Raw genomic sequence first — 17,337 nt, 5'->3', positions numbered from 1 at the left:
ATTCTTATACTCAACTACCAAGTCTTCATTTCCCAGCTCACTCCTAATATTCTGATTCCACAAGGATACACAATTCAGAGATTCTACTACCTTCTTCACTGTCTCTACCTCCCTGCCCTGACCCATGCAGTCTTCACTTTGCTTACCATCCATTGTCTCCTTTCACTCACAGCTATCCTCAGTTCCCTTGGACAATCTTCCCACCATAACATCCACTGGAAGAAAAAATGAAACCCCACCAACTCTCTGCCTTCTCCATGCCAGTACCTAAGAGGCTAACCATTACTGGAGACTCAAACTGCACAGCCACAGATGGGCTCGCTTTCAAGTCCTGATTAATAACCTGAGGGAATCCTTGGTACCACCCAGAATCCCATCACATTTTTATTCTTTCACTTTCCTGGATAACTTCATCACACTTTCTCCTCGCCGCCATCTTGCTATTTCACTGAGGAAACTGAAGCAATCAGGAGAAAACAGGTACGCATTCTCACATCTCCCAACCTGCCCACATCTGTGCTGCTGTCCTATTACCGTCTTCTCTCCTATTACTAATGATGAACACCCATGCTCCACTTAAGCCCATCCCTCCCCATCTAGTCAGGAGCATGGTTCCAGCAATGTTCTGCTCTTTCCTGCACCATCAATTTTCCCTTTCCACAAAATTATTCCTGGCAGAAGACAAGCTTTAATTTCCTCCATATTAAAACATACACACACACAAACTTTTTGACCCCTATTTCTGCCCATTTTACTTCTGTACTTTAAAACAAATACCTGGAAAAAATTCCTATAGTCTGTTTCTTCTCACTCCAATCAAGTTCGCTTTAGAACTCACTCTAGTACCTACTGCAAAGACTTCCAGTAGTTGTTAAATCTAATGACAGATACAGAGTCTTCACCTGTTTTCATGAAATACATTTGTCATGTGGTTTCTAGGACACAACTCCCTCTGGCTTCTCCTTCTACCTCACTGGCCACACCTTCACAATCTCCTTTGTGGGCTGCTCCTGTGTCCCTAACCAAGAAAGGCTAGACTGTCCTCGGCTCACACTTTCTATCAAGGCTCCTGGCTTTAAATGCCATCTACATATGACAACTTCCAAATGCATAGGCAGACCAGAACTGTTCCCTGAAGCCAACTGCCCCCTTGACATATCCACTTACATGCCTTCTAGAATCTTAAACTTTACATGTTCAAAAGGGAAATGATGATTCTACTCCCTCCCTGAAAAGCCTGTTCTCCTGAAGTCTTCCCCATTTCTGTACATTGTACAAAACTATTCCAATTGGCTCCAGTCAAAAACCTCTTTCCCGCCTATCTGTTCTAACCATCTGCAAACCTGTTTGCTTATGTTAAAAATGTAAACAGAATCTGAAAAATTCTCACCACTTCCAGGTCCAAAGAATTATCACCACTCACCTGGATTTCTTAAACCACTCCTTTAATGGTATCTCTGCTTCTATATTTGCATTTAGAGGAATGCTTTCAAAACATAGATCAGATCAGTTCACTCTACTTTTCAACATCCTCCAGGGGTTTCCCTTCTTACTCAAACTGAAATTCAAAGTCTTTATGATGGTCTATAAGGCCCTACATGATCCGGCCTGTTTCCTTCACTCTCCATTGTGTGCTTTGAGGATGAGGCAAGCAGGAAGGACCTTAAGGACAGCGTTAGTGGAAGCCTCAGGGCCCTCAAGGGGTCCTAAAGGAAAGCAAAGGGAAAGCTGTTGGAAGCAGGAAAAAAGATCTGACTCAGCAAAGGCAGAAAGTTGAGCAATGCCACTGCCTGTGGCAGCATGGAAAATATAAGATGCACCTAGTGAACTGGATGATCCGGATAAGGAAATTTCCAGGTGGATTGTTCAAAGTGTCTGACTTCTTTTGCCCCCTATAAAGAAATCTAAGAGGAAAGAGATAAGCTGAAAAAGAACTGTGAAAGATAAAGGATCCAGGACTTACTAGGTTTGAAAATAAAACTCTCTCATCCCTAGACTCATCAGAAGGCAAATGATGCCACAATTAATAAATGGCTCCTGGGCAAAGCCTGAATCCAGAGTGCTGTCAGGAAACTATGAATGCAAGTGTAAAACTTTATTTAAAGTCTGCAAAAAGATCTAATATGATGACCCAGGCCTTTTCAAACTAAGGGCATTGTTTCCCAAAAGTTTTACAAGGCACCTAAGGTACAGAAGAGCTTTTTTCGAAGTGATTTGTGGGTGTTGCCTTTGTCTAACAGAGTTGATTACAAATTGATTCATAAGAAATCCACAAAGTTCTTTAAAGAATTTATATCAGCTTAAGCTGAAAGGGACAGAGATCCTACACACTGAAAAGAGGCCCTTGGACTCCAATCTTCATCAGGCAAAAAGCAGGCTGAAAATACCACTCAGAGGCAAACATACATTACATTTTTTTTAACTTTTTTTTTATTGAGTAATAGTCATTTTACAATGTTGTGTTATTTTTTATAAAAAGGGAAGGAACACTCAGAGAACAGACCCAAAAGCTAGAGGGCAGAGCCAATTATCACAAGTAGTAAGACCAAGCCCTAATCAAAGAAATGGCTCCATATACCTGGCTAGGTTTTGGAACTGTTATGGCCTCGTGACTGCTATGTGCTTCCCATTTTCCCTCATTCTAAATGCAACCATCTGTACCAGTTGTCCTGTCCTATGTGTATGTGTAGGTGGGGGACGTGGATATATCTTTCTTACCCTCTTAATTCACAGGTCTTCAGATCAAGAGGAACTATATTCAAGGGACTGAACTTGAAGAACAAGATTCTGACTAGATGAGCTCTTGGATCTTAAGTCTGAGTCCAATGCCATAACAAATGACATTTGGGGAGGTGCATTTTATACGTAGGAAGAAGAGAAATAATTTTTGGTGAGCAGATAGATTCTCATGTTTTAAATCATATCTGCAAATTAGTTGACACTCCTCCCATCAAATGGGATAACCTAATCTCTCCTTCCTTTTAATGGAGGCTGGACTTCACACCAACAGAATACAGCAAAAGTAATACTGTCTGACTTCTGAGGCTTAGTCATGAAAGGTGATTCTGTGTTTGCCCCTCCCACCCTCCTTATCTTCTTCTGGATACTTGCCCTGGGAATCCAACCTCTACCATGTGAGGAAATCAAGCAACAGCATGTCAAGTCCACACGCAGGTGTTCCACCACCAGCCGAGCCTGAGCCAGTGCCAACATCCACCACGAGACACATGGTCGAGATTTCAGATAACTCTAGCCTCCAGCCTTTGAGCCTCTCCAGCTGAGACTAAGTGACACTAAGCCCTGTCCCCAGTGCAGGTTAATGGGTAAAATCTAAGTTGCCATAATTTAAAGTCACTAATTTTGAGGTGGCTTGTTATACAGCCATGAATAACAGGAACTCTTGCCAGTTCATCAAGATCTCTTTGATCTTCACTCTTGTATTCAACATGCTTGCTGTTCCTCCTGTGCTTAAGTCATCTATGAACCTGGAAAGCATGCCCTAAGCCCTCTATAGCCTCATCCCAGGTACTGACACCAACATTGTAAGCCCTGGGATATACCTAGAGACTTCCCCCTAAGGTGATATCATTCAAAAATCAGTTCTCTCTGCTGAAGGCTTAATCAACTAAACTATCTTTCAATTTTACCATCATTTTTTTTCATTTAATCCACAAATATACAAACTTTTGTGTATATCTTTCTGATTTCCAAATATACGAGTTTTATTACAAATAAAGAGATCAGACATGAGTTGTTTTTTTTTGGTTGGTCATGGAACCATATTAGATTATAGGGACCAACTATTATATCTCCTGGGAGCCCACAGATCAACCCTTCAACATGCCTTCTTGCCACATCATGACTTATCTCCAGTAGGGCTGCTCCACAATTGCATCTAACAGGCTGAGCTTCATCTCTTAGGGACCAGGTTATCTAATAACCAGTGAGTGGGGATTACTTTCTGAAATAAAAATAAGCAGGGTATTAGAGATGACAGATTCTACAAGAAAAGTCCTGAATCCTATAAGTGGACTTTAAGATATCAATTTTGTGCTGCTCAAGAGATTTCAGTTTTTCTTTAGTAAGTTTTTTCTACATTTTGGATAACTGAAGTTGCTAACTACATGCTTCCAATATCTGGATAGGTGAGGCATCACTAGATTATAGGATCATTTCATCTTGAGATAAAATCCTGAATGTGACATACTCTGAAACTGAATTGAAATCCATAGGTGGTTGGACTAGGGTTTGTTTAAACTCTGTTCTAGTAACTGAACATAAACATGGCTTTAAGTAACCATGTAATCTGACACAAAGCAGCCAAGCCAACCCAAGTTATGAAGTAAGTAGGACCTGGACCCCTTGCTCAGCACCACTACACACAGATGTGCCAAAGTCTAGAGGGTCCAAATTACAAGGTTAGCACAGATGTACATGGCAGCCCTGCCCCTCTTCTTCTGCACTGATAGTCTATTTCTCCATAAATGACCTTAAAAACCTTAAAAGTCTCATGACTCTAAAAATCTAGGTACTGTTAAGTGTGACTCTAGCCTCTTAGGAGCCCAACTACTGGCCTAACATCTCCACTTGGATGTCCACTGGGCATCTGAATCTTCACCTGTCCAAGACAGAACTACTGACTCCCAAAATTCAGCCCCTCAGATCTACCACTTCTCAGTTTAAACTTCCAACAGATTCCCATACAGCTAGCCTACCATAGGCTGCAGGACCCTGCCTACCAGCCACTTTGTCGCCCTCTTTCTCAGTACTATCAGCATCACTAGTCTTTTTTTCAGTTCTAGAGCACTTCCTATTTGTCCCTGCCTTGGGCCGCTGGCCAGTGGTTCCTTCTGCCTGCCATGCTCCTCCCTTCCTGCCATTCAAGTCTCAGTTTAAATGTTGTCTCAAAGAGGCTTTCCCCGACCACTCACCAGAAGCAGTCTCCCAGTCACTCTGGCACATCTTATATTACTTCCAAAGCACTCATCACTACCTAATATTTGAACACACATTTATAATCTGTCTGTCCTCTAGAATGTAAAGTCCTTGAGAACAGAGACCTGGCCTCTTGCTGCCCACCGGGCTCTAGTTGCTGAGACTCAGTGGACACTCAGTATTTGTTGCCTGATTGAATGGAGATAAGAAATAGCAAATGCTCTTAATTCCTCCTAGTCCCAAATCAGGGGTGCTGATGAGAGTACGGATATAACACTACAAACAAGAAATTTCCTCAACAAATATCCTCTATAAGATATCTTGCAACCCAAAAAACTGGTGGATATCCTGCAAGAAAATATTAAGCTCCTAATTATCATCAGCTTTTAAAGGGCCTACTTTTGTTAACTCTAAAATAAACTGAAAATTCACAGTCTTAAAGACAAAGTGGGTTAGTCTTGCTTTCTGCCCCCTAAAAAGTACCTACGCAACTTTGAACAATTTGTGGAGCACCTCTCTTACCAGAACGGGTCATACAAAAATGGACAAATAGTCATCTTAGCTTTTACTGCATGCGATATATTTGAAATTTTATGAAATTCAAGACAAAATAATATAGAAAATGATGCATTTTATCAGTAAGCTACTGGCACATTCCAATCAAATCTCTTTTTATATTCACGGAGAAAATCCTCTTAAGATTCAGAATAAGGTTAAATCAAGGTCAACGTATCAGAGGTTTTATCAAAACATTAGGTTAAAAAAAATTGTTTCCTATGATAACCAAGAAAATGTCTTGAATCATTAACTTTAAAACCACTGCTTTCCGGTCAGCCAATCAATCAACTGTCTGAAATTGTACCCTGTATAGCTCATTCCAATTTAATAAGGAAGGACAGTCTAATAAAATGTTCATGGTAAGGAAATCAACAATAGTCCTGTCATGCACGTATACATCTAAGAAGGTGTGGGTCACAGAAAACTGTTTTATAAACAAGAGCACTTAGCATGCCTGTGTACCGTTATATATGCAAATATACGTGGGTATGTATACATAGTAAAGTTTCTACTATTCCTGATAATTCTGTTTAAAGTATTTTGAACCTTTATCCTTTTCAACTGTTTCTTCTTTTAACCTATTTTGGTGAAAAAGGACACTGGGTTCCATTAATGAAGAAAGAATTTTCTATGCAAGGTTGAATTCAGTCCCTCATCTCCCTAAACCTGGAAGACAAATTTATGAAAGCTACAGGATAAAATATTTTATAATACATGACCCGTGGAAGACACACTTGTGCATACTATGATCAATTACCTGGGAAGGAAAAGGAAGGAAAAAAAGAACTACCAGAGGGTTAGGTTCAAGCTGCACCATCGAGCTGACTCTGGACAAATCAAGGTCCTTCAGAAGCATTTCTGAAACCATGTCAAAATCAACACACACAACAAAGAGAAGGATCAGAACAGCCCTGTGTCTCCCCAGGTGCTGCAGGGAGGAGGCAGGAGCAGCTGGCGGCTGGGCAGGCTCGCCTCTCAGCACTTCCCCAGTTGTTTCAAGAGTATTTGTTCCTGGGTTTTCACGCTGCAGCACATGACCAGACTCAGCAGAGATCAGACACATTCTACATGGAAAACAGCTCCAGAGAAGCAACATAACTTCCTTTCTTAATAGAAACTGTTCAATTGTAGAGAAACAGAAAAACCCGTTCTATTAAAAGTACTGTTTATTATGAACAAATTTTTAAAAATCATGGGATCCACAAGCATACAGTTCCTGGTGACATCACCTGAACTCAAATCCTCCTACATCTCCTTCTACCACAAACCACATGACCTCTAACTAGAGACGTCTACTCTGACCAGCACCCAGTAGCTGCCAGCACACTAAGAATATCATCTATCCATGATTTCTTATGCCATACACTTCCAACCTAACTTCCTAACATCTCAGTAAAGCCTCTTTTAAAAAATACTATAGGTGAAGTCTGGTTAAAATGAACAACAGGAGAGGTCTTTCATAAGAAACCAAGGCAGTGAATTCAAAGAACAGCAGGGAAAGGAGGCAGCAAACAGACACAGAAAGGAGAGGCAGAGGCACTCTTGTCAAGGCCTGACCTCTCTCTGCCCTGCCGCTTGGGCAGGTGAGAGTTCCTTCACTAACATTACAGGTCAAGGTCACCTAGCTGGCAGTGGCAGAGGTAGTAACAGAGTGACACACAGGGCATAATCCCTCCCCTCAAGGAGTTTCCAGTCAAGTGGGGGATATTAGTTAAGAGACAACGTGCGATGGGAGTAAGCCTAGGGCATTTCTGGGGGAGCGAGGGAAAGCTCCGAGAAGAAGGAGACATCAGAGACATCTCAACTGAGTGGTACGGAGGAGCAGGATCTAACCAAGTGAAAATGAGGTATGGAAGACAAGAAGGGCATTCAGGAAGGGAAGCAGCACAAACCTCAGAGACACGCAACAGCGCAGGTAAGGAGCTGCAGGTGGCTGAGTGTAGCTGTAATGTACCTGCAGTGTGGGTCTGGGTGGAAGATGGCTGGGAGATTGAAGAGAAAAGTAATGCTTTCTTGCAGCTTTTCTAGGTCTAGAGCAACCAAGGGCCACACTTCTTGAAGGGCCTGGTCATCTGTGTTAAGAAATTCCTCGGTTTTCCCTTAGGGATCCATTAAAGAATTTGAAGCCACGGAGGAGACATCATTAGAGTCGCCATTCTGAAAGAAAACCGCAGTTATGAGGGGGAAAACAAGGGAGGGGGCAAGAGCAAAGACAGGAAGTCCAGGCGGAAGGAAAGCTTTTACAGAAATCCAAGCTCACCTGCTGGCACCTCACCTGGATTCAGAGCTGGGGACTGATTCTGGAGAGGTTAACAGGTGACCATAAGTCCTGTTTACAACCGCTGTCCCCACTTAGTTTATGTTAACAGTGGCCCTTTTCACTCCCGAAAGTATCCACAGTTAGATGGTGTACTATACAGTCATGCTAGTTTTTAAGGAGCAGACAGACAGGACTTGGTAACCAGTTAGCTCTGAGGGGAAGATGGAAGCTTGATGGAATTCAGGATGACACCCCAGCTCAAGTGGCAGCATTCACTAAGGTATTCAGACAGAGGTGCAGGCACCACAGAAACGCATCATGAGGACTTCCTGACAGGTACACAGACAATGCGGGTTTTTAAGGGACTTAATTTCCGGATCCTCAACTACCATATACACTCTTCTTCCCACTTTTATTGAGAAATAATTGACACTGTATAAGCTGAAGGTGTACAGCATGAGGTTTTGATTTACATACATCATGAAATGAACACCACAATAAACCTGACCTGAGTGAGCACAGATCTGAGATGAGAGGTCCTGCCAGCACTCCCCACTGCCCGTCCCTTTCACAGCCCTCCTTTCCCATTTACAGTAGGACAGTACATCTCACCCTCAGAGGTGCATTGCCCCAGGATGTGGAAAAATATATGAGCAGAAAGATAGGAAGATTTTGAAATACCAGTGCTAGCAAAGTCACCTTTAATAAAACACCCTGAACCAGAAGAGAAGGGCTTTCTGTTTTTCCATACCTTATGTGTATTTCTGGTGAGGACTAGGCAAGGTGACAGAAGCATGGTATTTGGGTTGTTTTGAATTCAGGTATATTTTAGAGCAGGGCAGCAAAGGGAATGATGATTTTTGTTTAATAATCTTGTACTTTTCGTCCTCTAGCTATTATCATAATATATTAAAACATGCCTGGCTCACTAAGTAGAGTCCCATAGAATAAAACAAATCAAAGCCCTGGTAAGCCTATGTCATCTAAGTGACAAAACTGTGCCTTATCTGTCTACCCATCTCAGAAATCAAATTCCAAAGTGAAATACTTGTCACAGAACACATGTTAACATTTTTATTTAAACTGACAAATGTCAGGATGCACGATGGTTTAGCCAAGTGGTTTAAGGATGACTGGATTTGCCAAAGTAACGTGTTGGACATCTTCCATAAACTGGATGAACTAAATCTGCTGCTCTATGACTCTGATGAAAATATAAAGTTCATAAGTAGATGAAAGCATTTTATCAAAAATCTTGTATTGGTAAATGTACGTTAAAATTAACAATTTTTAATCTTCATAATACATTCGAAACAAAATTGGATTAGGTCAGGTGCCCCCAAGTAAAAGAGAAAAAGCATAATAAATACAGTTTTGATAAATCTTGGCACATTTCCCAGAAACTGTGAAATTGAATTACTACAACAATTAACAAATCATTTGCAAGTCAGGTGTTTTTGAATTCACTGCTTTCCAACTAAACTGAAGGAGAACGGAATGAGTGGTATGAGATACCCCTGCTGTCAGAGCAGACTGAGCGGGGACGATGATGACCACCATGCCCTGGAGATACCTGACAGATCACTGAAAACAACTTTAGATGACAGATCATGGTGGGATTTTTGGCATATAACTCAAGAGGGTCAAGGAATTTAGTGATCTTCCTTTATAAATACTCCTTCCTGTTCAATCTACCTCCTTTAGTAGACAAGGTCACTCAGTGCTCACAGCTATGAAAACAAAAAGTAGGAGTAAAATTGATTCTGAGCCCTATCTCACTCCAGGAATATATTATAGTCATCCAGGGATACAGGCACTATGTGAGAAAAGCAGCTACTATTACCCAGGGAAGTAACTGTTTCAGGTTTCTGCCTAACACGGTGAACCCCAACAAGAAAGCCCTCATGTTTCCACCAAGCAAGCAAGATAAAATGCCTCCTAAAGTAGCCATGCATATTGATTTCTTTTTGCTGCTGCAGCAAATGACCATAGACTTGGTGGCTTAAAACAACAGAAATTTAGGGGAGGGGAGAGGGTATACCTCAGTGGTGGAGTGCATGCTTATCATGCACAAGGTCCTGGGTTCAATCCCCGGTATCTCCATTAAAAACAAACAAACAACCCTAATTACCTCTCTCACCAAAAAAAAAAATCTTTTTCTTGAAATAGAAATTTATTATCTTACAATTCCAAAGGCCAAAAGTGCAAAATGGTCTTACTGGGTGCAGCAGACTCAATGTTTGTGTCTGCCCAAAGTTCACGTGTTAAAGCCCTAATGTGATGGTATTTGGAGGTAGGGCCTTTGGGAGGTAATTAGGTCAGGAAGGTAGAGCCCTTGTGAATGGGATTCTTGCCCTTGTAAGAAAACTCTCTTCTATCATGTGAAGTTAAAAGGAGAAGCCAGTTGTCTGTAACCTGGAAGAAGAGACTCTCACCAGAACCCAACCATGCCAGCACCCTGATCTCAGACTTTCAGCCTCTAAAACTGTAAAAAAACAATGTTTCTTGTTTAAGCCACCCAGTTTACAGTAATTTCTTAAAGCAGATCAAAATGACTAAGATACTAGGTGTAAAATCCCAAGTGTAGGCAGGGCTGTGCTCCTCCTGGAGGATCCAGGGGAGACCCTTGCCTTGCCTTCTCTGGTTTCTAGAGGCTGCCTGCCTTCCTGGCATCGAGGCCTCCTTCCTGTAAACACATGAGTCTGGCCTCTGCTTCCACTGTCACACCTTCTCCAGCTCTCCTACCTCCCTCTTCAGGTATAAGGACGCTTGCAATTATATTTGTCCCACCTTGTGATGGTTTCCCCATCACAAGATCCTTAATTTAGTCACATCTGCGAAGTCCCTTTTGCCATGTAAGACAACAGATAAGATTCACAGGTGCTGGGCATTAGGACACTGAGCACAGAGAAAGCTGGTACCCATTCAGAGTAAAGATTCACCAAGCAGAGCTGCTGGCCACAGGCCATGGGGAAGGTGTTCTGGCCACTCAACTGGCAACAGGTAGGCCTAGAACACACGGGAGGAAGCCAACTTTTCCAGCAGTTCTGCTTTTCTAGATTAAGGGTCAGCACTTTAAAAGAATGTTAAATATTTATAGCTAGTAAGTGGCAGGGTCACTAGACAAAGCTGGGTCTGTGACTCCCATGTACAGTCTTGCAATACCTATGTCCGACTGCCTCACATCCACCCTAAATCAAGGCTGGAAATGTTCTGTAAGTCGAATCAAGGCCCTGATATAAAAGAGACATCCCCACACAGACCAGTCAGGATTAAGAATGAACCAGATGACACAGGCCAGAACAGAACATAAAGTAGGTTCTATGCCCAGACTAAAGGCTCTCACCATTGTCTTTCAAAAAAGAAACTGCAAGTACATGAACCCCATGGTACATCTTCAAAAGAGTGCTTTCTAAAAGAAAGCCTGAGGTGACATACGCAGCATTGTGTTAATTTAGTTGCAATAAACGTGTCTTCATGAAGAACTGCTTTTATTTCCTAGAGATTCTTTTATAGACCCTACCTGAGAAGTGAGGTTAAGAAATTATGATGCCCAGTGTTCCAATCAAGTCGGCTATACCCTCGGAGAGACGTTAGTTTTAACAAGGTTTATTTTTGTCCAGCTGTTAATCTTTACACATTAACACCTAAGTCAATTCAGCTACGTGAATTTCCCACAACTTGGTTCCATGAATGCTACAGTTTGATAAAATGTGCATTTCATTTAATATTCAAGGCAGTAAATTTCCTTTCAGAATTCCCGAGACTATGTAAAAAAGCTCTAGAACAGTCTGCACGTATTGGCTTTTCATTAAATAACTATTGAAAGATCACATGAATATGTAAATACACAAAGGCCTAAAAAAGCTCTCTTGCCAGATGGTTAATGTAAGAAGTTTGCTTATTAGAAAATGCCATTTAACTCCTCTCAACAAACTTAAATATACAAATTGCATAGAAAGAGAATTCTTTAGTGCCCTAAGAATGCAAAACCTTTTCATTTTATATGCCTTCAAGTCAGGGTATTATAGTGGTTGAAGGGTCTTAGAGACATGAAGACTTGGGTTTGAATTCTGGTCCTAATACTTGCTGGTTATGTGACCTTGGGGAAGTTGTGTCACCTTTTTAGCCTTTGTTTCTTCATCTCTGATGGCAGGGTAAACATATTTAACTTGTACAGTTCTGAGCATGTAATGAACACAAGGAAATGTTCACCAGTTCCTGACGCTGGTGATGACGATGGTGGTGGGTGATAGACACATCGAGATGGAAGCCTCTCGGTTACCTGGTTCTCCAGGACAGACAACCAGTTCCCTGCCCTGTGGGATCCACCTGTCCTAGGGACATGTTCATCAGGCACGATGCTCCCTAATTCTCTAGGGTAGCTGCTCATTGTCTCAGGCCACACGCACCAACTCTCGGAGGTGGGCATAAAGCCCTCCTTGACCCTTCCCCACCAGCTCTTCAGCCACTGCCAGTCTCACTCACGTGCTTATACTCAGACCGCACCTGGCTGAGCAGTGGTGCTGCAGGCTGCTCCGTCTACCCCTGCCACCCCCAGCTAGAGTCCCAGCATGGCCCCAAGGCCTGATCCACTGCGAATGGAGGGAGGAGGATGGAGAGCTTTTCACGGGTGTAATCACGGCTTTTTCCCCCTACTTTAATCAAATTAATTTATTTCTGATAAATCAAGGTGTGATAGAATAAATACACAGCTATCTCTTGAATCTATGTCTTCTGACAGCCATTGCTTTTTTCTTTCCATCTTTCTTCCCTTTTATTCCCAGCTCCCTTTCCCACTTTCAATTTGCTTCATGAGTTGATCTAAGTGGTCCCCATTTAGGGCCTCAACGTCTTCTCTATGTAGATCTTCATTACACTAAAGATTGTTACACGGGCATTTCCCCCATTAAAATAAACTTTTGGGAGCAGAAAAAGAGCAAAGCAATAAACAAAACCCAATCTAATGGACAGTAACTCAGGCACATTCACAGAAATCATTCCTCTATCTTTAAAACAAAAAATTTTCACCATGTCCTGTGCTACTCTAACATAGGGCTGTTCTTAAATTCTCATTTACCTGAAATAACTATGAGATATGAAGGGCTGTTCCTACTAGTATAAAGAGTGGACAGGGAACTAGAAGTTAGCTTTATCAACGATTTCCTCAGAAACTTCAAGTTGGGAGGTTGCCCTTCTAGAGTGAAAAGGCTGTCTGTGCTTCTTCCTGAAGGAGATCCCAGGTTCTGCCTCAGTTCCCAAGAGAAGTGAATCAGGAATGGAATCATGTGTTCCTATCCCAAAACACTCTACCAGCTCTGCAGAAATGGTATGCTTTGATGAAATGGGGACCTAGAGGAAGGGTAAATTTTCATAACCTTATTCTTACCACTTCTAACAATTAAAAGGAAAATAAGACAAGCAGACAGTATATTTGAACAGGCAATGACTCACCCATGTTTACAAATCACCTCTATTTCATCTGTTTACCAGACAGAAAAAGTCAGGAGGCAAAAAAAAGTTTTTCATGTGATTTACACATCTGACATTTCTACCATACACACACACACACACACACACACAATGACTTAACAGTTTTCTCCTTCTAATTGTGTAATTGATTTTCTCCTAAAACCTCTACTACACTGTCACAAATACCAACCCTCAGGAGTAAAGTTAACAGAAACAGAAGTTCTGTTCTTCTGAATAAGCCCTAGAAAACTCTGAATAAACTATTAATACCAACTGCTAATTTCTTTTGCAATGATACAAGCCATTGTTTGAAATTCTCTAGCTTTTCACATTTTCTTCTTTGGAATGTGAGGGAAAAAAAGACAGATAAGGTCTACATAATTTTAGCAAAACAGTCAATCTTTCCAGGCAAGGTCTGACATACTAGATAAGATCAGGAAACTGAATTTCCCTCTGCTAGGAAAAATGCTATTTCAAAAATATGAATGTAATGCAAGCTATCTTCTATAGCCTTCAATTTAATCTTTTGGTTTAGATTTACAGCTTTGCTATATTGACTAACGGCCTGTATGGGATAGAAATCAGTGAACTTCTGAATATGTCCATTCTCCTTCTTTGAAGTATGCATTAAGGACCACTGGCGTTTAGAAAGCCAGTCCTTCTTACTGGAGAGCTAACCAACACATCCAATTTTTTATCCCCACTTTGTGAAATCCTTCTGGGATTACAGAACTAACTCAAGAAAAATCACAGGTTATCACCAACAACAGCATTCCATGTGCCCACCTCTTCTCATCCTAGCACATTCCTGGGAACAGGACAGAGGAACCCCACTCAGACAATCATGCCTCTCAATGAACAGACACCACATGACCCAGTGCAGGCTGAGAGAACTGAGGAAGGAGAGGAGGAAATCTATTTCAACAGGAGTATGAAAAATGAAAGGTAAGTAAAATAAGGTATTTTTTAAGGTAAGCACATAAACATTATAAGCATAATAAGACTGTTGATCTGAGGTGAAGATCCATTTTAGACTTTTAAAACAAAAGTCACATTAATGAATATACTTTCATCCCTCAAAATCATCACCTCCAAAGTCTTTCCTCTGTTCATCATCCAAGAGACAGCTTTTCAGCCTTAAAACCATATAGAATCTATACTAACCAATGTGGTGAGTTTCTTAGTAACTCTCTACCATCCAACCAGTCACGAAGATCTTAAGTTAAATCCTCATGAATAACTGACATCAGACACCAAAAGCTTGGTTACTTTTATTACTCTTATTCCATTAAGCTCATGAATGAAAACCTCTACTTATTTTATTTCGCAATTGCTCATCCAACTTCTAAAACTTAGATAAACACCTTTTTACACTGTATTTCTTCCCTTTAACCTTTTACTTTCTTAAAAAGCAGTAATACTATCCCTTCGAGAGAGTAGCCACTTGGCTCCTAACACACATTAAAAGGCTAATTCAGTCTTCCTAACAGCCCAAAGGGAAAGTACTCTCTGATTTGGTTGTAAAAACAAGCCATGTAAGCCATCTATAAAGAAATCTACACATATGTAAGAATCCTACAACTTTCAGACTTTTGACAGAAGTGGAAAAAAATGCAAAGAAGTCACCACTGGAAAACAAGTTTAAGTTCTTCAGTCATTTTCAGTTACAAAAACCTAACCACCAAAAACTCCATCAGGAAAAGCCAGAGATAGAACAGAATTTATAACCAAAACAATTTAATACAAAGTCATCGTACTCACCGTCTGATGGCTTCTGTCACAGTATCGCAGCCCAAAATAATCTATCTCCACAAGGTTGATGTGACGGAATACATGCTCAAGGACAACAGAACCTTTCGTTGACTTCTGCAAAAATAATGCACAATTTTTTTTTAAATAAGGTGTCTTGTCTTTCTCAGTGGGACACAGTCACAGTTCTCATCGTTTATTAGCTTCTTTCACCTCAGAACAATTTTATCAGCCCATGGTTCTCTCTTTACGTTTTGCCTCAATTACAAAGAAAGAGATTTAAATCTTAAGTAAATTGCTTTGGAAAACAATTTTTAAATTGCCATACATTGTAAAATAATATAAAGTTCTTTTCGTACAGGATTGTATATTATCTTAAGGACAAAACTATTATTTTAATAAAGAGTAACAGTCTAGGTGAAGTGCACCTAATAAATTCATCAAATTAACTTATTCTGGTTAACACCCCACAGTCCTTTCACTTTAAAAAGCAATTTTCACCTACATCATTACTCTCACAACTAATGTAGAAAATATATAAAATTAAAATTATAATAGCCAAAGCTTTAAATTTTTTAAATTTTCCTTAGTAAGGCTTTATGTTTTTTTAATTGAAATATAGTTGGCATACAATATTATATTAGTTTCAAGTGTACTACATAATGATTTGATGTTTGCATACATTATGAAATGAACACGATACACAGCTATTACATTACTGATCATATTCCTTGTGCTGTGGATTACATCCCTTTGATTATTTATTAAATAACTAGATATCTGTACCTCTTAATCCCTTCACGCATTTCTCCCCTTCCCTTCTGGCAACCATGCATTTATTCTCTATGTCTACAAGTCTTTTCATTTTCTCTTGTTAGTTTGCTCTGTTTTTCAGATTTCACAAGTATTTTTCTTTCCCTGTCTAACTCATTGCATTACTCATAATACACTCTAGATCCAACTATGTTGTCACAAATAGCAAGGCTTTTCTTTTTAATGGCTGACTAGTATTCTATTGTGTATATATACACACCACATACTTATCCCATTCATCTACCAATGAACACTTACAGTACTCCTACATCTTGGCTATTGTAAATAATGCTGCAATGAACACTGGAGTGCATATATCTTTTCAAATTAGTGTTTTTGCTTTCTTCAGGTAAATATTCAGAAGTGAAATAGCTGGATTATATGACAGTACTACTTTTAACTTTTTGAGAAACCTCCATGCTGTTTTCCACAGTGTCTGCATCAATTTACATTCCTATCAACAATGTACTAGGGCTCTCTTTTCTCCACATTCTCGCCAACTCTTGTTATTTGTTGCCTTTTTGATGATAGCCATTCTGACAAGTGTGAGTTGGTATCTCACTGTGGCTTGAGTTAATGTTCCCTGATGATTAGTGATATAGAGCATCTGTTCATGTGTCTGTTGGATATCTGTATTTCTTCTTTAGAAAAATGTTCAAGTCCTATGCCCATTTTTAAATTGAGGTGTTTGTTTTTTTGGTGTGGAGTTGTATTAGCTTTTTTGTGTACTTTGGGTATTAATCCCTTATCAGATATATTATCTGCAAATATCTTCCCATGCAGGAGCTGCCTTTTCATTTTTGTTAACAGTTTCCTTTCTGTGCAAAAGCTTTTTAGTTTGGTGTAGTCCCATTCATTTATTTTTGCCCTTGCCTGAAGAGACAGATCCAAAAATATTGCTAAGACCAAATGTCAAAGAGCCCATTGCCTATGCTTTCTCCTAAGACTTTCATGGTTTTAAATCTTACATGTAGGTCTTAAATTCATTCTGAGTTTATTTTTGTATACTGGTGTGAGAAAGTAGTCCAGTCTGATTCTCTGCATGTGGCTGTCCAGTTTTCCCAACACTTTATTGAAGAGGCTGTCTTTTCTCCATTGTATATTTTCTTTCCTCCTCTGTCATAGATTAATTGTCCACGTAAGTGCGGATTCATTTCTGGGCCTTCTATTCTGTTCCATGGACCTATATGTCTGTTTTTGTGCCAGTTTTGATTACTGAAGCTTTGAATTATAGCTTGAAAGCAGAAGTGTGATACTTCTAGCTTTGTTTTCCTTTCTCAAGATTGCTTTGGATATTTAGGGTCTTTTATGTTCCCACACACATTTTAGAATTATTTGTTCTAGTTCTGTGAAAAATGCCATTGATAATTTGACAGAGATTGCCATCAATCTGCAGATTGCCTTGGGGAGTATGGTCATTTTAACCTTATTAATTCTTTCAATACAAGAGCATAGTGTATCTTTTCATTTGTGTCATTTTCAATGTCTCTCATCAGTGTTTTACAGTTTTCCAAGTACAAGTTACACCTCTTTGTTTAGGTTTATTTCTA

General features: G+C 40.2%; 1 protein-coding gene across 2 annotated transcripts in view; it reads right to left on the bottom strand.

The window, feature by feature from the left end:
• EPB41L4A (erythrocyte membrane protein band 4.1 like 4A) overlaps positions 1 to 17,337 on the bottom strand; it is a 220,599-nt gene that overhangs the window by 112,792 nt on the left and 90,470 nt on the right. For both annotated transcript variants that reach the window (XM_032476504.1, XM_032476505.1), the window contains exon 3: positions 14,987 to 15,091. In XM_032476504.1, coding sequence (XP_032332395.1) covers positions 14,987 to 15,091 — 105 coding nt within the window. The remainder of the gene's footprint in view (positions 1 to 14,986; positions 15,092 to 17,337) is intronic.

Source organism: Camelus ferus, chromosome 3 (genome assembly GCF_009834535.1).
Source record: "Camelus ferus isolate YT-003-E chromosome 3, BCGSAC_Cfer_1.0, whole genome shotgun sequence".
NCBI lineage: Eukaryota > Metazoa > Chordata > Mammalia > Artiodactyla > Camelidae > Camelus > Camelus ferus.
Note: the sequence above shows the minus strand (reverse complement) of the source record. Positions and strands in the feature narration are given on the sequence as shown.